Here is a 20991-nt window from a genome sequence, read left to right on the forward strand (position 1 = left end):
GGTAAATGGTGGTGGTGATGGTTCTTCAGACTACTCACAATCATGATCCTCAATTCTCAGTATCCCTTCATCAGTATCTTTGAACTTTTGTCATCTTTGAAATCCTTTATGGACTTTTTGCTAAAAATGGACAAAGATGAGTTGGTGAGCTTGGGATTTACTGATTAAAAAGGGTTGTTTATGGGAAGAAGGGATCCATGATATGTGATTTGGGAGGGCGGAAATGGCCATAAACTTGTTTGCTGCAAAGAAGATCGAAGGCTTCTTTAGATATTTTTTTCTTTCTCTTTCTTTCTCTTTCTTTGACTTTTACTGTTTTTCACTTTTTCTTTTATCTTCTCATATCTTTTTGTTTCTTCTCATTCTCTTTTCACATTTTTGTAGTTTTTAATCCTGCATAAAATTCTTCCTCAATAGCAATTACATTAAAAGCCCCCAAAATGCTGTGCTCTTGTTGTGGCTCTTGTACAATTTCCTCTTTTTTTCATAACTTTAGCCAATCAGCACGGCCCAGATCAATGAGCATGATTATTTCTTTATTACAGCATTTCTACACCTCTCTAACCTTTCATGACACGAAGCAATTTTGCAGTAAAAATGAAATCAGTTAGGGTTTAGGGTTGATGCGCTTTCCCTTAAGGATTCCTTATACTTTTGCACAAATGGTGCCTGCCTGTCCTTTTGCACAAATGGTGATACTTCCCAACAACGTGATCCACATTTGCCATTGCATCGTAAACAGAGTGCAAATGATTATTTTTCACATCTTGCTCTTTCTCGTTCATTCCCCCTTAGATGGGTACCTAAGTTTTATGTGAAACTCTCACAGATATGTCCATTCAGAACGGTTTGGGTGCATAGTATAACAGTTCAGATCTCTTTCTTATTGTTATTGTAGATCGGAAATCTGCTCTGACACTGTTCTGTTATTTTGTCTTTCAACTTTGACAACAGCCCAACGAGAAGGTTCTGCTGAACGCTTGCCAGAAGCAGTGTACTTGCATCGCAGGTGAGGGGCTGACCTGTACTGACCACAGCTGTGCCATTCAGGAGACCTGTGAGACCCAAGAAGGAGTCATGAGATGTGTTCAGAAAGGTAACCACAATTTCAGAATGGTGGCTGAAAGGGGTTCTGATTGTTCAGGGTCACCTCAAAATACCATTCTCAGGATATTTATCCAAAGGGAAGAGAATCCAACAAGTGGGAAAAGATGAAATGTACCAATCATATTGTAGAACCGACTCTGGGCCATACTGTGACATTTTGTCCTGCCTGAGGGCCACATGGGGCATGGCTAGGGGTTGCAATGTCACCAAAGTATGAGATATTTTTAAAACCTTTTGGGGGGGATGGGGGGATGGAGTGATAAAAGAGTGAAATTGCTGCCTAGGGGGTGGGAACACAAAAGTTACCATTTCCTCCTGTTTGCCTAGGCTTTATTCTGGCCTTTCTGACAACCAGAAATCAGAAAAGCAGATACAAATCCAAACAGGGAAGCATTCCATTTGCATTTACAAGCAGATTTGTCTTCATTTAACTCTCCTTCTCTCTTTCAGGAACTTGTAATGTAAGTTCCCGGGGGAAGAAATTTGTTACTGCCTTCATGGAGAATTTAAGCGGTTCGAAGCCCGATGAACAGCTTGAGCTGTACATCTCTGGATATCATCCTGCAACCAATATTACAGTGTCAACCAACAATATGAAACTACACAGAACCATTGATGAAGGAGAAATCATTTCCATTGAATTACCGGTCTCCTTAAAAATGGTGGGGACTGACGTCTTTGATAGGATGGTGCTGATTGAAGCTGACAAAGACATCTCTGTCTTCTCCTACAATCATATGCATAATACAGGTGGTGGTACAATTGTCTATCCCATCCACCAGTTGGGACAGTTATATTATGTGGTCACCCCAACAGAAGATGCAGATTATTACTTCAGAGAATTTGCTGTTATAGCCCATGAGGATCTCACAACAGTGACCATCCACCTGAAAGGCAGTGTGATGTTCAAAAGCAAAGTTTACCCTGCTGGGACCAACTTGACGACTCACCTCAAGGCCTTTGAAGCAATTCAGCTCCAAAGTACAGAAGATTTATCAGGCACCAGGGTGGAATCAAACAAACCTGTGGCTGTCCTCAGTGGACACATCTGTGCTAAGAAATTTGGGGCCTGTGACCATGTTGTTGAGCAGCTGCTGCCAGTTCAGAGCTGGGGAACCACCTTCATTGTCCCTGTTCTTCCTTTCCAGACACAATATGATACTGCATATATTGTTTCTGCAGAGAACACTTTGCTCAAATATCAGTCTCGTTCCAGGGAAGAATCCCGTACTCTGGTGGCTGGGGAAGTTCTCAAGGTTGAGGTGCAGAGGTCTGAACCACTTTTCATCTCTGCTGATGCTGGCATCCAAGTCCACCTGTTTTTTACTGGTGCCAAAAAAGGACGTGTTTGGTATGAGTCCTTCCTCATGAATATCCCTGCCATAGCATGCTATTGTACTTCATACCATGTTCATGGAATCAGGGAGTTTACAAATCATGTACTAATTATAGCTAAATCATCAGAATCTAGTCGGATCACAGTTGAAGAAAGGGCAATCAGCTGGACACAGATCCCAGGTACAGAATATTCATGGGCTGAACAAGATGTGAAGGTGACAGATCACGCCCTGTCAGTGGAACACAAGAATACTCCATTTGGACTTTTCATCTTTGGAGGTATTAATTCTCTTGGCTATGGTACTCCTGCTCATTGTTCTTCTGGTGAGTATCCGCATAAATTGATGATGATGATGATGATGATGATATGTATATTTGTATTGGTTGTTGGTTGGTTGGTTCTTATTAGAATAAATGTTTGAGGTATTAAAAGCTTGATTGGAGACACAGGCCATTCACATGTATCTCGGGCTACTTTCAATCCATTATTTTATTTATTTATTATTTATTTCTTTATCCCACCTGTCTCGTCAACTGACTCTGAGTGGTTTACAGCAATATGAAGATTAATTGAAATACAGCATAAAAACAATCCTAAAAATAAATAGGTTCCAAGAAGATAGACAATTGGCGAGTAATTCCCAGGGAGCATCATTGCAGGGCTAACCACCCCCAGGGATGGGTAGAACCCATATCACCTCATGCATGATGACAGAGCCAGGTCTTCAGAGCTATTCGGAAAGCCGGGAGGGTAGGGCGAATATTCAAAAGCGGGGGAGGGGGGGGGAACAATGGCATTACCTCTTCCACTGGCTTTCATACTCAGATGTCGCACTGAGACAATCCATACTTTATTTCCAGGTGAGCAATTGAAGAATGCAAAGATACTAACTTAACGAACACTCTGGCTCCAATTAGTACCCATCCTTAAGACATAACAATTCCTTAATTTCCACTCTATAGAAAAAGGGGCATGAAAGAATTATCTAGACTGTCTCTCTAACACTCTCCTCCCTCCCTTCTTTATCAACTGACGTTGTATGCATTTATCTGGCCAGTGGCTGAGAAAATTGGAATGACTCATTAGAAAGTGAAAAGCCCATAACCCCAACATTAAATACAACATGCCCTGTGCACTGTGATAGTGGGAGAAGGGGAGGTCAGCATCCTTTGCCATCCGATGTATTTCCCAGGAAGAGTAGCCCAGGCTCAGGGAGCCAGTGGAGAGCCTTTCTGAGCAGAAGCCCTGAGAAGCAGGTGACTGAAGCTGAGAGGGGGTGAGGGAAGACTGTCTTGGACCTGAGATCCAGAAGACACAGCTGGAGACAGATGGCAAGTGAGAGCCTTGCAAAACCCCAAACCAAAAGGCATCATCGTTGATGCAGCTGCAGATCAGCCAGCTCGGTAGCAGGAAAAACCAAAGTCAGTTGCAAAGCCAGCTCAGCTTATGCGTCTGGAGCTGGTTCTAAGATAGCACAAAGCTCATGTGTCGAGACTCCTTTGGAGATCATTACATTGAAATGATATTAAAAAGGCTTCCAAATAAAGATTTAGGCTGCTTCGCTTCCTTAGAGGGAGTCCTATGAAGCATCAGAGCGATGCAATCATTCTGATCCCTACTTGCACCAGTGCTTCCTTCCAGCCTGGTGAGACCTCTCCATGCATCCTCCCTTCCATCACAGCCATGCAGCTGAGTCTACTTCATTCCATTTTCTTCTGCCTTGAGTAGCACCCAGGATATTTCATCTAATTTGTATATTTTTTTTCCCTAATGCAGTTCCAAGCTGCCCCGTCAACAGCCATTACACGGTCTGCGGCAACCGGTGCTCCACTAGCTGTGCCAAGATCAATGACCCCGATCCATGCTCAGAGACCTGTGTGAAAGGATGCCAGTGTGATACCGGCTTCTTCTTTGATGGCCTCGCCTGCGTTTCTGTTGAAAGCTGCGGATGCTCCCATAATGGACACAACTATGAGGTTAGGGAAGCTAGTCCACGTTCCTACAGCACGATGGGTGTGTGTGTGTGCATGTATGTTGAAACCAGTGTGTTTTTTTTCAAGGGTACTGTGGTTTTCTGATTTTTCTCACTTATGAGAAAATTCATTCTATTCCTCCCCTATCAGAAATGCTCTTATGTTATGCAGTTGAACCCTTCAAATGGTTCAGAGCATTGAAACCAGAAACATTTCCTTCAAAAACTGAATAAGCATGTGAAGCATGTTTTCATGAGATATTATTGTCGATTATTTGCATGGAGATTCATCTGAATTCATTTTTTGTTTTGGAACCTTTGGGAAAGGTGTCACCTTTTTGAAATCCAGTAAGGAATACAAAGAAAATAAAGGATGAAATAAGACAAACAAATCCAAATGTAAGCCCTTGCAAGACACACATACACGGTAATGGGGTATTTACCACTTATTTTCTATGTGTGTTGTAGAGCTGGTATGTCTTAGTGAAGGAAGCCATGATCCTATTCTCAGCTGTCCACAGGCCCATTGAGTAGTTTCTGGTGTCTAAATCCCAGGAGAGCAGGAGGTGCTGGAGACAGCTCTTTCTCAGCATGATGGGCTGTGAGATAAGGGGCCTTGTTATTTATTGGAATGCTATTTGTGTCCTTTAATGTTTACTGGAATATTTATATCTAAGCGGCTGATTACAAATGATACAACCTCCATTGAGGAGTGACCTTGACACCTCTGATTGCCCAAGGAAGTGAGGAACGTGTGATGTGGGCCTTTGGATTTATATTCCAAAGCCAATACATGTCTATGATGTGAGATAGGAAATCTCATTCTTAGTATTTCTAATAATACATGGTGTTCCTTCCCACCAGCCCCATGAGTCGGTTCTGCTGAATGCCTGCCAGGAAAAGTGTACCTGCATCCCAGGTCAAGGGCTCAAATGTGAGGCCCACACTTGTGCCACGGATGAAACCTGCAGCCCTCAAGAGGGAGCCCTGGCCTGTGTTAAGAGTAAGATCTCATTCACTTATGTTTTGGCTACTTATCCTCAGCGCAAGGTGATGGTAGCTTGAGAACTATATCCCAAGGTATATATTGAGGGGGATGCCATGGGACTAAGACTTGGGGAATTCATCCATGGAGTTTTGCAGTAAGATGGCTATCACTTACAGGCTTTTTGCTCCTCCTCTAAGTGTTTTAAAACCTAAGCTTACTTTCAAGATCTGCCAGAAGGGGTGTGAGCAGAAGACGAAAGTATCGAGGCATTCTACGTATAGATAATCCATATAGTACAGAGTTTTTCGAGGGATGTATAATTAAAAGGCATTGCTTGATTATGTGCCATCAAGTTGGTGTCAACTCTTAGTGACCAGATAGTTAGATTTTCCCCATGACAAAAGGGTTTATCCCCACTAAATATACATATCTATCTATCTATCTATCTATCTATCTATCTATCTATCTATCTATCTATCTATCTATCTATCTGGAGCATTTGAATGGCGGGCTAAGCCAGGAGTGAAAACATTTTGGAATCTGAGCAAATATTATACAGGCTCTAACAGGCTGCTCTAATATGGCTGTTTTGGTAGCTGCTAAAGCCAGCTACCTTGCTTCCTGCTGTCTCTCCAAGCTATCTGCCATTTTTGTTTTCTAAGACAATCAATGTGGATCCTTCCGATTTCCTTGAAAGTAAAGTTAGTGCAGGAAGTAGTTTGCTTGGCAACTTGCCAACCCATTTTCATTTAATTTTTTTTTTAAACTCAAAACATTTATATGTGAATAGCTGGGTTAGGAAACAAGACTGTGAACATTAAGGAAGGTATCCATGGGTGATTTGGTGCCAATGGACTACACTATCCAGCCTAGATTATTCTCTAGGGTAAGCGTGTGAAATCTCCATCAGATTGAGCCAGTGTATTGGATGTTCCGTAGTACGTTATGGGCCACGTTCCATAATGGGCCAAACCAGAACATCATTTTCCCTGCATGTGGGCTCCAAAAGTGAACATGGATGGGAAGGATATGGTTGAGTACCCCCAAGGGCAGAGAAACAAAACTTGGCTGAAGGTTCTCAGTGGCTGACACAACATGGACAGAGCTATAACTTTACTGCAACTCTAGAAGAGTTTCCATGACAACATTCAGCAGTCACAGAGCCATTAACGGCAAGGCTCATTCCATAATTGTTAACTCTTCTCCATTCAAACCCTGTGCCCTCTTTCCACGTGGACCCTCTGCCTTTTGTTTCCCATGCTCGCTTGGAAGTGAAGTAGAAAATGGATATCTGCCACGTTGCTCCTCTGGAAATCTCTCCCTACTAATGTATCTTTGCAAAAACTCTTTAAGGGCATTGAAGAAAGTACATGTTTAATTGTCATTTTGTAATTTGACGTTATGGCACTCAACTGCCTAACCTCTAACACTTTCAGCCTTTCATCCTTATCGCATGCTCAGGATGATTTATTCTCTCTTAAATCCCCTTCTCTCTTTCAGGAACTTGTAATGTAAGTTCCCGAAGGCCATACTGTGACATTTTGTCCTGCCTGATGGCCACATGGGACATGGCTGGAGGGGTTGCAATGTCACCAAAGTATCAGATATTTTTAAAAATGTTTTTGGGGGGATGGGGGGATGGAGTGATAAAAGGGTGAAATTGCTGCCTAGGGGGCTGGAACACAAAAGTTGCCATTTGCTCCTATTTGCCCGGGCTTTATTCTGGCCTTTCTGACAACCAGAAATCAGAAAAGCAGACACAAATCCAAACAGGGAAGCATTCCATTTGCATTTACAAGCAGATTTGTCTTCATTTAACTCTCCTTCTCTCTTTCAGGAACTTGTAATGTAAGTTCCCGGGGGAAGAAATTTGTTACTGCCTTCATGGAGAATTTAAGCGGTTTGAAACCCGATCAAAAACTTGAGCTGTACATCTCTGGATATCACCTGGCAACAAATATTACAGTGTCAACAAACAATGTGAAACTACACAGAACCATTGATGAAGGAGAAATCATTTCCATTGAATTACCGATCTCCTTAGAAATGGTGGGGACTGACGTCTTTGATAGGTTGGTGCTGATTGAAGCTGACAAAGACATCTCTGTCTCCTCCTACAATCACATTCAGCATACAGGTGGTAGTACAATTGTCTATCCCATCCACCAGTTGGGACAGTTATATTATGTGGTTACCCCAACAGAAGATGGAGATTATTACTTCAAAGAATTTGCTGTTATAGCCCATGAGGATCTCACAACAGTGACCATCCACCTGAAAGGCAGTGTGACATTCAAAAGCAAAGTTTACCCTGCTGGGACCAACTTGACGACTCACCTCAAGGCCTTTGAAGCAATTCAGCTCCAAAGTACAGAAGATTTATCAGGCACCAGGGTGGAATCAAACAAACCTGTGGCTGTCCTCAGTGGACACATCTGTGCTAAGAAATTTGGGGCCTGTGACCATGTTGTTGAGCAGCTGCTGCCAGTTCAGAGCTGGGGAACCACCTTCATTGTCCCTGTTCTTCCTTTCCAGACACAATATGATACTGCATATATTGTTTCTGCAGAGAACACTTTGCTCAAATATCAGTCTCGTTCCAGGGAAGAATCCCGTACTCTGGTGGCTGGGGAAGTTCTCAAGGTTGAGGTGCAGAGGTCTGAACCACTTTTCATCTCTGCTGATGCTGGCATCCAAGTCCACCTGTTTTTTACTGCTGCCAAAAAAGGAGATGTTTGGTATGAGTCCTTCCTCATGAATATCCCAGCCATTGCATGCTATTGCAGTTCATACCACATTTATGGAATCAGGGAGTTTACAAATCATGCACTAATTATAGCTAAATCATCAGAATCTAGTCGGATCACAGTTGAAGAAAGGGCAATCAGCTGGACACAGATCCCAGGCACAGAATATTCATGGGCTGAACAAGATGTGAATGTGACAGATCACGCCCTGTCAGTGGAACACAAGAATACTCCATTTGGACTTTTCATCTTTGGAGGTAGTAATTATCTTGGCTATGGGACTCCTGCTCATTGTTCTTCTGGTGAGTATCCGCATAAATTGATGATGATGATGATGATGATGATATTTATATTTATATTTTAAAGTTGGTTCTTATTAGAATAAATGTTTGAGGTATTAAAAGCTTGACTGGACACACAGGCCATTCACATGTATCTCGGGCCACTTTCAATCCATTATTTTATTTATTTATTATTTATTTCTTTATCCCATTTGCAACTGCCTGTCTCGTCAACTGACTCTGAGTGGTTTACAGCAATATGAAGATTCATTGAAATACAGCATAAAAACAATCCTAAAAATAAATAGGTTCCAAGAAGATGGACAATTGGCAAGTAATTCCCAGGGAGCATCATTGCAGGGCTAACCATCCCCAGGGACGGGTAGAACCCGTATCACTTCGTGCACGATGACAGAGCCAGGTCTTTAGAGTTTTTCGGAAAGCCGGGAGGGTAGGGGCCCACCTCACCACTGGAGGAGAATATTAGAAAGTGCTGGGGGACAATGGCATTACCTCTTCCACCAGCTTCCATACTCAGAGGTCGCACTGAGACAACCCATACTTTATTTCCAGGTGAGCAACTGGAGAATGCAAAGATACTAACTTAACGAACACTCTGGCTCCAATTAGCACCCATCCTTAAGTCATAAAAATTCCTTAATTTCCACTCTGCAAAAAAAGGGGCATGAAAGAATTACCTGGACTATCTCTCTAACACTCTCTTCCCTCCCTCCTTTATCAACTGACGTTGTATGCATTTATCTGGTTGTTTGCTGAGAAAATTGGAATGACCAATTAGAAGGTGAAAAGCCCATAATCCTACCATTAAATACAACATGCCCTGCACACTGTAATAGTGGGAGAAGGGGAGGTCAGCATCCTTTGCCATCCAGCGTATTTCCCAGGAAGAGTAGCCAGCGGAGAGCCTTTCTGAGCAGAAGCCCTGAGAAGCAGGTGACTGAAGCTGAGAGGGGTGAGGGAAGACTGTCTTGGACATGAGATCCAGCAGGGTGGATGACACAGCAGGAGACAGATGGCTTGCAAGTGCTGCACAGTAAGAGCCTTGCAAAACAGCCCAGCCCCAAACCAAAAGGGAGGATGACACAGCTGGAGACAGATGGCAAGTGAGAGCCTTGCAAAACCCCAAACCAAAAGGCATCATCGTTGATGCAGTTGCAGATCAGCTGGCTCGGTAGCAGGAAAATCCTGTCAGTTTCAAAGCCAGCTCAGCTTATGCGTCTGGAGGTGATTCTAAGACAGCAAAAAGCTTATGTGTCGAGACTCCCTTGGAGACGATGACATTGAAAAGACATTAAAAAGGCTTCCAAATAAAGATTTAGGCTGCTTTGGTTCCTTAGAGGGAGTCCTATGAAGCATCAGAGCGATGCAATCATTCTGATCCCTACTTGCACCGCTGCTTCCTTCCAGCCTGGTGAGACCTCTCCATGCATCCTCCCTTCCATCACAGCCACGCAACTGAGTCTACTTCCTTCCATTTTCTTCTGCCTTGAGTAGCACTCAGGATATTTCATCTGATTTGTATACTTTTTTCCCCCCCTAAAGTAGTTCCAAGCTGCCCCATCAACAGCCATTACATGGTCTGCGGCAACCGGTGCTCCACTACCTGTGCCAAGATCAATGACCCCGATCCATGCTCAGAGACCTGTGTGAAAGGATGCCAGTGTGATATCGGCTTCTTCTTTGATGGCCTTGCCTGCGTTTCTGTTGAAAGCTGCAGATGCTCCCATAATGGACACGACTATGAGGTTAGGGAAGCTAGTCCACATTCCTGCAGCACGATGGGGTGTGTGTGCATGTATGTTGAAACCAGTGTGTTTTTTTCAGGAGTACTGTAGTTTTCTGATTTTTCTCACTTATGAGAAAAATTCATTCTATTCCTCCGCTATCAAGAAATGCCTGTTATGTTATGCAGTTGAACCCTTTAAATGGTTCAGAGTATTGAAACCAGAAACATCTCCTTCAAAAACTGAATAAGCATGGGAAGCATTGTTTTCATGAGATGTTATTATCGATTATTTGCATGGAGATTCATCTGAATTCATTTTTTGTTTTGGGAACCTTTGGCAAAGATGTCACCTTTTTGAAATCCAGTAATGAATACAAAGAAAATAAAGGATGAAATAAGACAAACAAATCCAAATGTAAGCCCTTGCAAGACACACATATGCGGTTGTGGGGTATTTACCACTCGTTTTCTATGTGTGTTGTAGAGCTAGTATCTCTTAGTGAAGGAAGCCATGATCTTATTCTCGGCTGTCCACTAGCCCATTGAATAGTTTCTGCTGTCTAAATCCCAAGAGAGCAGGGGGTGCCCGGAGACAGCACTTTCGCGGCATGATGGGCTGTGAGATAAGGGGCCTTGTTGTTTATTGGAGTGCTATTTGTGTCCTTTAATGTTTACTGGAATATTTATATCTAGGTGGCTGATTACAAATGATACAACCTCCATTGAGGAGTACCCTTGACACCTCTGAGTGCTCAAGGAAGTGAGGAACATGTGATGTGGGCCTTTGGATTTATATTCCGAAGCCAATACATGTCTATGATGTGAGATAGGAAATCTCATTCTTAGTATTTCTAATAATACATGGTGTTCCTTCCCACCAGCCCCATGAGTCGGTTCTGCTGAATGCCTGCCAGGAAAAGTGTACCTGCATCCCAGGTCAAGGGCTCAAATGTGAGGCCCACACTTGTGCCACGGATGAAACCTGCAGCCCTCAAGAGGGAGCCCTGGCCTGTGTTAAGAGTAAGATCTCATTCACTTATGCTTTGGCTACTTATCCTGAGCGCAAGGTGATGGTAGCTTGAGAACTATATCCCAAGGTATATATTGAGGGGGATGCCGTGGGACTAAGCCTTGGGGAATTCATCCGTGGACTTTTGCAGTAAGATGGCTATCACTTACAGGCTTTTTGCTCCTCCTCTAAGTGTTTTAAAACCTAAGCTTACTTTCAAAGATCTGCCAGAAGGGGTGTGAGCAGAAGATGAAAGTATCGAGGCATTCTACATATAGAAAATCCATATAGTACAGAGTTTTTCGAGGGACGTATGATCAAAAGGCATTGCTTGATTATGTGCCATCAAGTTGGTGTCAACTCTTAGTGACCAGATAGTCAGATTTTCCCCATGACAAAAGGGATTATCCCCACTAAATATACATACATACATACATACATACATACATACATACATACATACATATATAGCTGGAGCATTTGAATGGTGGACTAAGCCAAGAGTGGAAACATTTTGGAATTTGAGCAAATATTATACAGGTTCTAACTGGCTGTTCTAATATGGCTGTTCTGGTAACTGCTAAAGCCAGCTACCTTGCTTCCTGCTGTCTCTCCAAGCTATCTGCCATTTTTGTTTTCTAAGACAATCAATGTGGATCCTTCCGATTTCCTTGAAAGTAAAGTTAGTGCAGGAAGTAGTTTGCTTGGCAACTTGCCAACCCATTTTCATTTAATTTTTTTTTTAAACTCAAAACACTTATATGTGAATAGCTGGGTTAGGAAACAAGACTGTGAACATTAAGGAAGGTATCCATGGGTGATTTGGTGCCAATGGGACTACACTATCCAGCCTAGATTATTCTCTAGGTTAAGCATGTGCAATCTCCATCAGATTGAACCAGTGTATTGGATGTTCCATAGTATGTTATGGGCCACGTTCCATAATGGGCCAAACCAGAACATCATTTTCTCTGCATATGGGCTCTAAAAGTGAACATGGATGGAAAGGATATGGTTGAGTTCCCCCAAGGGCAGAGAAACAAAACTTGGCTGAAGGTTCTCAGAGGTTGACACAACATGGACAGAGTATTAACTTTACTGCAACTCTAGAAGAGTTTCCATGACAACATTCAGCAGTCACAGAGCCGTTAAGGGCAAGGCTCATTCCATAACATGTAACTCTTCTCTGTTCAAACCCTGTGCCCTCTTTCCACATGGACCCTCTGCCTTTTGTTTCCCATGCTCACTTGGAAGTGAAGTAGCAAATGGATATCTGCCATGTTGCTCCTCTGGAAATCTCTCCCCACTAATGTATCTTTGCAAAAACTCTTTAAGGGCATTGAAGAAAGTACATGTTTAATTGTCATTTTGTAATTTGAACTTATGGCAATCAACTGCCTAACCTCTATCATTTTCAGCCTTTCATCCTTATTGCATGCTCAAGACAATTTATCCTCTCTTAAGTCCTCTTCTCTCTTTCAGAGAGAACTTGTAATGTAAGTTCCCGGGGGAAGAAATTTGTTACTGCCTTCATGGAGAATTTAAGCGGTGCGAAACACAATCAAAAACTTGAGCTGTACATCTCTGGATATCATCCTGCAACCAATATTACAGTGTCAAGAAACAATATGAAACTACACAGAACCATTGATGAAGGAGAAATCATTCCCATTGAATTACCGATCTCCTTAGAAATGGTGGGGACTGACGTCTTTGATAGGATGGTGCTGATTGAAGCTGACAAAGACATCTCTGTCTCCTCCTACAATCATATACATAATACAGGTGGTGGTACAATTGTCTATCCCATCCACCAGTTGGGACAGTTATATTATGTGGTCACCCCAACAGAAGATACATATTATACGTTAAAAGAATTTGCTGTTATAGCCCATGAGGATCTCACAGCAGTGACCATCCACCTGAAAGGCAGTGTGACATTCCAAAGCAAAATTTACCCTGCTGGGACCAACTTGATGACTCACCTCAAGGCCTTTGAAGCAATTCAACTCCAAAGTACAGAAGATTTATCAGGCACCAGGGTGGAATCAAACAAACCTGTGGCTGTCCTCAGTGGACACATCTGTGCTAGCAAATTTGCAGGCAGCGACCATGTTGTTGAGCAGCTGCTGCCAGTTCAGAGCTGGGGAACCACCTTCATTGTCCCTGTTCTTCCTTTCCAGACACAATATGATATTGCATATATTGTTTCTGCAGAGAACACTTTGCTCAAATATCAGTCTCGTTCCAGGGAAGAATCCCGTACTCTGGTGGCTGGGGAAGTTCTCAAGGTTGAGGTGCAGAGGTCTGAACCACTTTTCATCTCTGCTGATGCTGGCATCCAGGTCCACCTGTTTTTTACTGGTGCCAAAAAAGGAGGTGTTTGGTATGACTCCTTCCTCATGAACATCCCTGCCATAGCATGCTATTGCAGTTCATACCACATTTATGGAATCAGGGAGTTTACAAATCATGCACTAATTATAGCTAAATCATCAGAATCTAGTCGGATCACAATTGAAGAAGGGGAAATCAGCTGGACACAGATCCCAGGCACAGAATATTCATGGGCTGAACAAGATGTGAAGGTGACAGATCACGCCCTGTCAGTGGAACACAAGAATACTCCATTTGGACTTTTCATCTTTGGCGGTGGTCATTACTTTGGCTATGGTGCTGCTGCTCATTGTTCTTCTGGTGAGTATCCGCATAAATTGATGATGATGATGGTATTTATATTTTAAAGCTAGTCCTTATTACAATAAATGTTTGAGGTATTAAAAGCTTGAGTGGACATATAGGCCATTTATATGTATCTCAGGCCACTCTCCATCCATTATCTCTTCCACCGGCTTCCATACTCAGAGGTAACCCTGAGACAGTCCAGACTTTATTTCCAGGTGAGCAATTGGAGAATGCAAAGATACTAACTTAAAGAACACTCTGGCTCCAATTAGCACCCATCCTTAAGTCATAAAAATTCCTTAATTTCCACTCTGCAGAAAAAGGGGCATGAAAGAATTATCTGGACTATCTCTCTAACACTCTCCTCTCTCTCTTCTTTATCAATTGTCATTGCATGCATTTATCTGGCCGTTTGCTGAGAAAATTGGAATGACTTATTAGAAAGTGAAAAGCCCATAATCCTGCCATTAAATACAACATGCCCTGTGCACTGTGATAGTGGGAGAAGGGGAGGTCAGCATCCTTTGCCATCCGGCTTATTTCCCAGGGAGAGAACCCTGGCTAAGGGAGCCAGCGGAGAGCCTTTCTGAGCAGAAGCCCTGAGAAGCAGGTGACTGAAGCTGAGAGGGGTGAGGGAAGACTGTCTTGGACATGAGATCCAGAAGGGAGGATGACACAGTGGGAGACAGATGGCAAGTGAGAGCCTTGCAAAACCCCAAACCGAAAGGCATCATCGTTGATGCAGTTGCAGATCAGCTGGCTCGGTAGCAGGAAAAACCAAAGTCAGTTTCAAAGCCAGCTCAGCTTATGCATCTGGAGCTGGTTCTAAGACAGCAAAAAGCTCATGTGTCGAGACTCCCTTGGAGATGATGACATTGAAAGGACATTAAAAAGGCTTCCAAATAAAGATTTAGGCTGCTTCGCTTCCTTAGAGGGAGTCCTATGAAGCATCAGAGCGATGCAATCATTCTGATCCCTACTTGCACCAGTGCTTCCTTCCAGCCTAGTGAGACCTCTCCATGCATCCTCCCTTCCATCACAGCCACGCAGCTGAGTCTACTTCATTCCATTTTCTTCTACCTTGAGTAGCACCCAGGATATTTCATCTGATTTGTATACTTTTTTTCCCCCCTAAAGTAGTTCCAAGCTGCCCCGTCAACAGCCATTACATGGTCTGTGGCAACCGGTGCTCCACTAGCTGTGCCAAGATCAATGACCCCGATCCATGCTCAGAGACCTGTGTGAAAGGATGCCAGTGTGATACCGGCTTCTTCTTTGATGGCCTTGCCTGCGTTTCTGTTGAAAGCTGCAGATGCTCCCATAATGGACACGACTATGAGGTTAGGGAATCTAGTCCACATTCCTGCAGCACGATGGGGTGTGTGTGCATGTATGTTGAAACCAGTGTGTTTTTTTCAGGAGTACTGTAGTTTTCTGATTTTTCTCACTTATGAGAAAAATTCATTCTATTCCTCCGCTATCAAGAAATGCCTATTATGTTATGCAGTTGAACCCTTTAAATGGTTCAGAGCATTGAAACCAGAAACATCTCCTTCAAAAACTGAATAAGCATGGGAAGCACTGTTTTCATGAGATGTTATTGTCGATTATTTGCATGGAGATTCATCTGAATTCATTTTTTGTTTTGGGAACCTTTGGCAAAGATGTCACCTTTTTGAAATCCAGTAATGAATACAAAGGAAATAAAGGATGAAATAAGACAAACAAATCCAAATGTAAGCCCTTGCAAGACACACATATGCGGTTGTGGGGTATTTACCACTCGTTTTCTATGTGTGTTGTAGAGCTGGTATCGCTTAGTGAAGGAAGCCATGATCCTATTCTCGGCTGTCCACTAGCCCATTGAATAGTTTCTGCTGTCTAAATCCCAGGAGAGCAGGGGGTGCCCGGAGACAGCTCTTTCGTGGCATGATGGGCTGTGAGATAAGGGGCCTTGTTGTTTATTGGAGTGCTATTTGTGTCCTTTAATGTTTACTGGAATATTTATATCTAAGTGGCTTATTACAAATGATACAACCTCCATTGAGGAGTGCCCTTGACACCTCTGATTGCCCAAGGAAGTGAAGAACATGTGATGTGGGCCTGATTTATATTTATATTCCAAATTTATATTATATGTGTATGATGTGAGATAGAAAATCTCATTTTTAGTATTTTTAATTATATATGGTGTTCCTTCCCACCAGCCCCATGAGTCGGTTCTGCTGAATGCCTGCCAGGAAAAGTGTACCTGCATCCCAGGTCAAGGGCTCAAATGTGAGGCCCACACTTGTGCCACGGATGAAACCTGCAGCCCTCAAGAGGGAGCCCTGGCCTGTGTTAACAGTAAGTTCTCATTCACTTGTACTCACTGGTTATGTATCCTCAGAAAGGTGATGGTAGTTTGAGGACTATACCCCAAGATGTTTGTGAATAGGAGTCCCTACCTGAGGGGGGAGGTGGCATGAGTTAAGCCACAAAGCCAGGCAATTGCCTTGGTCTGTGGCATATCTGGGTCCTTAAGACATAACATACCTCCTTTCTTCCTCTTACAACCTTACAGATGGACAGCCCTTTCTACCTCTGTTCCTCCTTTGTGTCCCTACACAAGAGCAGCTCCACAGTTGCTTCCTTGATGGTGGCTTTGAGGTACAGCCCCTCAGATGGGACTTTGACCCAGCCAACAACTTTGGTTTATGCTGGTGGAATGGGTCTTGCTGCTCATGGGCTGATATAATTTCTGCTATGTTCAGTAGCCCTCAGCTTACTACAGAATCCCTGAGGTCTTGCAGTTGTCTTTGTACGTTCTGGTCAACAAGAGTTTTCTTTGCTAGCATCTGGTCAACAATTCTTACCTTAGAGAATATAGGAGGTTCAGGTATCTGTATGTATAAAAGTGAGGCCTACATATCCAGTAATGATGAAGTTCTTTGTGCTTTGCAAGTCTTTTTGATCATGTTTGTATACATTTGTGCCTTGATGCAGCTCTTCCTCGAAGAGGAGCCTCTGTATCTCAAATGTATCTTCCATGGCCAAGAGCTCTTTGTCCCATGTCATATATGGCACTGAATGAGTGGTACTTACAACTAGTCCTTGTACTTACAATGGGTCATGTGATCACCATTTGTGACCTTCACTGCCAGCTGACAAGCAAAGTCAATGGGGAAGCTGGCAGGAGGTTGCAAATGGCAACCATGTGATGTCGCACTTAACAATGGCACAGGATTCACTTAACGATGGCAACCAGAAGTGCTGGAACTGCCGTTGCTAAGCAGCACGGTCACATGATGTCACACTTTACGACCGTGTTGCTTAGTGATGGAAATTCCAGTCCCAGTTACCATTGGTAAGTGAGGACTACCTGTAGTTCCTTGCAGGATTAAGTCTGTTGAGAGGGATGCACATGAGAGTAAGGCTTGGGGACTTCATCCTTGCAACTGCACAGTAAGATGGCTATCACTTATAGGGTTTTTGCTCCCAAATGCATTTTCCCTGGCCAAGGATTCTTTGTCCCATATGGCATGGATCCTTTTTCCAGGATTAAATCTCATGAGTGGGATGTGCATGGGCGTAAGTTTTGGGTTGCTAGAACTGCACAATTTGTTTAACACTGTCATCGAAAAACAGACTAACAATAAATCAAAAGTTCATAAGCAGGGTTAAATATTAAATCAGTTTGCTCTTCTCCTGTATTCAGTCTTTCTTCCTGGCAGCATTGAAGGCCTATGGAAAGACAATTGAATATTTATTTATTTTGGCTTAAATGCTGCTCTACTCATGTCTGGCACTGAGTCACTTACAGACCTCCAAAGCACTAATCTGATAAAAAACTACACCCAACGATATGGCGATCTATAACTGCATAAACCAAGGTTATAAGCCAAAGTCCAAATGATCCATGGTTCCATTATTTCTCCCCCCCCCCCCCCGCCCAACTATAAAGTGCAAAGCAACCCATCGAAACTTTAGGAATAGAAAAAAGAAAAGGAAAAGAAAGGAATAGGAAGGCTTGACTTTTTTTTTCTTCCTTGGTCCCCTGTACCCTGTGATATTGCTAACCAGCAAATTGGGGCAGTAGGGGAGGAAATGGAAAGTACCAATTTCTTCTCCTCTTGCTGAATCAGTAAGAAGTGTTTTCCTCCCTTCCTCATCCCACCCCATTCCTGTATGATTTCTCTACGCTTGCTCAACATTTTTCAGTAATTCAGCAGACCAGATGGAGTCTGGTAGCATCTTTTCCAGCTAGCCAATTTTATTAAAAAGTTATGGCTTTTATGGCTCTTTGCATCTGATGAAGGGTGCCGCAGCTCACAAAAGCACCTGCCTTTTAATAAAATGTATTAGTTGGAAAAGGTGCTACGGGATACCTTCTGATTTTTCTTCTACCGTAAACTAACACAACTCTCCTCCTACGAAGCGGACCAGATGAGCGTCCTCCATAATGATGCTCTTCCCTCTTCCCAAAGGTTTAGAAGGACTTACCTTTGCCTTATCTTTCAAAATCTCACAAGGAAAGCCTACTGCTCCTTGGATTATCCAGAACTGATGGGAAAATGTCTTGTCAATTAGCATTAGACATATAGGGTGTTATCTCCATAATGACATGTGTCTCCAAATGCACCTAATCCTGTGTTAACCATGGTTTCATTAAATAGTCCCATTATCCTGCCCTGAGAACAGCCACTTTGAAGCCTGTGGAAATGCCTGTCCAGCAACCTGCTCTGACCGTTCTGCTCCCAGTACCTGTGATGATACCTGTGCCCAAATCTGCCAGTGTGATGAAGGCTATGTCCTCAGCAATCACAAGTGCGTCCTGGTGGAAACCTGCAGTTGCATTTACAAAGGCATGAAGTATAAGGCAGGGGAGGAATTCTGGGAAGATGAAGACTGCCAGAGTCGCTGCAAGTGTGATGCTAAATTAGGCAAGGTAGTATGCCAAAAGTCTTCCTGCAAGGCCAATACAAAATGCATTGTGGTCAAAGGCATCCGGGGCTGTCATGCTGTCAGCTACAGCACTTGCATAGGAACTGGAGACCCTCACTATACAACCTTTGATGGCAGGAGATACGATTTCATGGGAACCTGCATTTACCAGATGGCAGGGGTCTGCTCCAAGGATCCCTCTCTCACTCCATTTTTGGTCACCGTGGAGAATAACAACCGAGGCAGTAAGGAAGTGTCTTTCGCCAAAGTGGTGACCGTGGAGATCTACAACGTCACCATCAGTATGAGCCAAGAGCATCCGAAGAAGATCCAGGTATATATGCTAGTCCAAGGAGACATTGGAATGGTTTATTAGTAATAAAAATAAGAGTCATTGCAAGGTTCAGGTTCTCAGGCATAAGAGTTTCATAGGCATTAAGTTCTCAATGTTGATTGGTTCTTGTTCCCGTATGGAGGTTTAGCTATGATTTCTTCAGATCAGGATGGGATGATAGTTGCAGATTGTATACATTTAAAGAGTCAGAAATATGGGACTTGCAAAGGCCAGAGTATTCATCATTCCCTAAGTCAATGCCACCAATATTAATGTTGAAATAGTAAAATAATTTTCTGAATGGCAGAATCCCAAGAGATCATCAAAGTTTACAAGACTCATTAGTCTCATGCAAGATCTTTCATGAGAAGAGCAAAATCACATGTGCTTTCATGGAAAACCCCTGAAATCTCAGTCTAAAAAGACTCTTGGCTTCTGATATAGGGAGGTAAAACACAACGTATTTTCCTTGCTGCAGCTCTTCCAGTGAGAGACCAACTGAAGATGTTACTTATGGAGCCAGCATTCCTCTAGTGTCAAGTCCTTTACAGTAGCTCATAACCAAGAGAGCAAGATTCAAAACTTGAATCTTGGGGAAAAACGTGGAGTGGGGTTAAGATACAGAATTCTGGAAAGTAGATATGCGTACTTTGACCCTTATTTCTCAGTGAGGATATGAAAGGCACACCCTTCCTATCATTTTTGATCCACTTTCCAACTGAATCTTGGTTTAATGGGGAGGAAGCTAATCATTTACTTGATACCACAAAAATATCCATCTATTCATGTTCTGCAATATTTTAGAAACATCTACAGTACTTTTGTTCCCAGGCTCAGAGAATTCCATCACAACTAGTGAGGAAATTATTTCAGTAAACAATAAGCTACAGTTTCAAATGTTTTGTGTAATATTTATCAATTATTTTATTTGTTAAACTGTTTTATCTAATGCCAAATTTTAGATTATATTTGCAATTTTCTGTTTGGGTCTTTTGGCCATAAATAAATGTATTGCTATTATATGGTGATGGATTTCTTCCATTCGTTATTTGTCAAACAGTTCATGGAGTGGAACAGGGAAGACGATTAGTCTGAAAAATAACAAGAACAAAACTACTCTTAAGTTTGAAATAATTGTTAGTGCCTTGACTGTCTTCTGTATTTTTATTCAGGTCAATGGCATCTTTGTGGAACCTCCCTTCTCCTATGAAAATAAACTGAGCGTCTACCAGAGTGGAGTCCATGGCTTCGTCAAGGCAGACTTTGGTCTGCAAGTCAGCTTTGACTGGTACAGCTATGCCAGGGTCATCCTTCCTAACACTTATGCCAATGCAGTCTGTGGCCTCTGTGGTAATGCCAATCAAGATCCAAAGGATGACTTTCTCATGAAAAATGGAACACAAACAAAGGATGAGATTCAATTTGCAAACAGCTGGAAGGTGAAGGATATTCCTGGCTGCTCTCCTGGGTGTACCACAAACTGCCCACCATGCAGTGATGCTGATAAACAAACCTACCAGGGTGCACATTACTGTGGGATTCTTACGAAAAAGAGTGGACCTTTCAAGCAATGCTATGATGCCATTGATCCTAAACCTTATTTTGATTATTGTGTCTATGACACCTGTGTATACCAGGGGCACCATGAAGCTCTCTGTGGTGCCATCAGTTCCTATATGACAGCATGTCAAGCTCAAGGCATCCAAGTTGGGCGATGGAGAACACCATCCTTCTGTAGTAAGTCTTCTCTCCTGGATCAAAGGTTTACTTGTCATCATAGATGAATGAGAACCTAAATCCAGTAATAGAAAATGTGAAAATCATTTGTTGAGGAGCCCACTTTATATCACAGTAGCCTT

The 20991-nt window shown here is 42.8% G+C and overlaps 4 protein-coding genes across 4 annotated transcripts in view; all 4 read left to right on the forward strand.

Moving 5' to 3' along the window:
* Positions 1-20991, forward strand: part of LOC103051353 (IgGFc-binding protein-like) — a 34918-nt gene that overhangs the window by 4974 nt on the left and 8953 nt on the right. The window contains exons 4-6 of the mRNA XM_025169556.2: positions 16083-16221; positions 18531-19132; positions 20305-20869. Of these exons, the coding sequence (XP_025025324.2) occupies positions 16083-16221; positions 18531-19132; positions 20305-20869 (1306 nt within the window). The remainder of the gene's footprint in view (positions 1-16082; positions 16222-18530; positions 19133-20304; positions 20870-20991) is intronic.
* Positions 43-5483, forward strand: LOC148216125 (IgGFc-binding protein-like). The gene is made up of 5 exons (XM_088140192.1): positions 43-144; positions 955-1009; positions 1558-2769; positions 4223-4422; positions 5283-5483. The coding sequence occupies exons 1-5, from the start codon at positions 43-45 to the stop codon at positions 5481-5483; spliced, it is 1770 nt and encodes a 589-aa protein (XP_087996318.1).
* On the forward strand, positions 5548-11263 carry LOC148216126 (IgGFc-binding protein-like). The gene is made up of 4 exons (XM_088140194.1): positions 5548-5560; positions 7244-8455; positions 9998-10200; positions 11063-11263. The coding sequence occupies exons 1-4, from the start codon at positions 5548-5550 to the stop codon at positions 11261-11263; spliced, it is 1629 nt and encodes a 542-aa protein (XP_087996320.1).
* LOC148216127 (IgGFc-binding protein-like) lies at positions 12065-15734 on the forward strand. The gene is made up of 4 exons (XM_088140195.1): positions 12065-12110; positions 12673-13887; positions 15013-15215; positions 15681-15734. Exons 1-4 carry the CDS (start codon positions 12065-12067, stop codon positions 15732-15734), a joined length of 1518 nt encoding a protein of 505 aa, XP_087996321.1.

The sequence above is a fragment of the Python bivittatus genome, unplaced genomic scaffold (genome assembly GCF_059951505.1).
Source record: "Python bivittatus isolate LINGU-HERP-01145 unplaced genomic scaffold, Pbiv_v1 ctg000310_np1212, whole genome shotgun sequence".
Classification (NCBI taxonomy): domain Eukaryota; kingdom Metazoa; phylum Chordata; class Lepidosauria; order Squamata; family Pythonidae; genus Python; species Python bivittatus.

Excerpts from the sequence above, each read along its gene's own strand:
- LOC148216127 (XM_088140195.1), top strand. The coding sequence starts at position 12,065 with ATGTGCAATCTCCATCAGATTGAACCAGTGTATTGGATGTTCCATA. Across the intron at positions 12,111-12,672 it reads AGTGTATTGGATGTTCCATA|AGAGAACTTGTAATGTAAGT; the intron begins GTATGTTATGGG and ends TCTCTCTTTCAG. Across the intron at positions 15,216-15,680 it reads ATAATGGACACGACTATGAG|AGCTGGTATCGCTTAGTGAA; the intron begins GTTAGGGAATCT and ends TGTGTGTTGTAG.
- LOC148216126 (XM_088140194.1), top strand. Across the intron at positions 8,456-9,997 it reads TCCTGCTCATTGTTCTTCTG|TAGTTCCAAGCTGCCCCATC; the intron begins GTGAGTATCCGC and ends CCCCCCCTAAAG. Across the intron at positions 10,201-11,062 it reads ATAATGGACACGACTATGAG|CCCCATGAGTCGGTTCTGCT; the intron begins GTTAGGGAAGCT and ends CCTTCCCACCAG.
- LOC148216125 (XM_088140192.1), top strand. The coding sequence starts at position 43 with ATGATCCTCAATTCTCAGTATCCCTTCATCAGTATCTTTGAACTTTTG. Across the intron at positions 145-954 it reads AAATGGACAAAGATGAGTTG|CCCAACGAGAAGGTTCTGCT; the intron begins GTGAGCTTGGGA and ends CTTTGACAACAG. Across the intron at positions 1,010-1,557 it reads GCAGTGTACTTGCATCGCAG|GAACTTGTAATGTAAGTTCC; the intron begins GTGAGGGGCTGA and ends TCTCTCTTTCAG.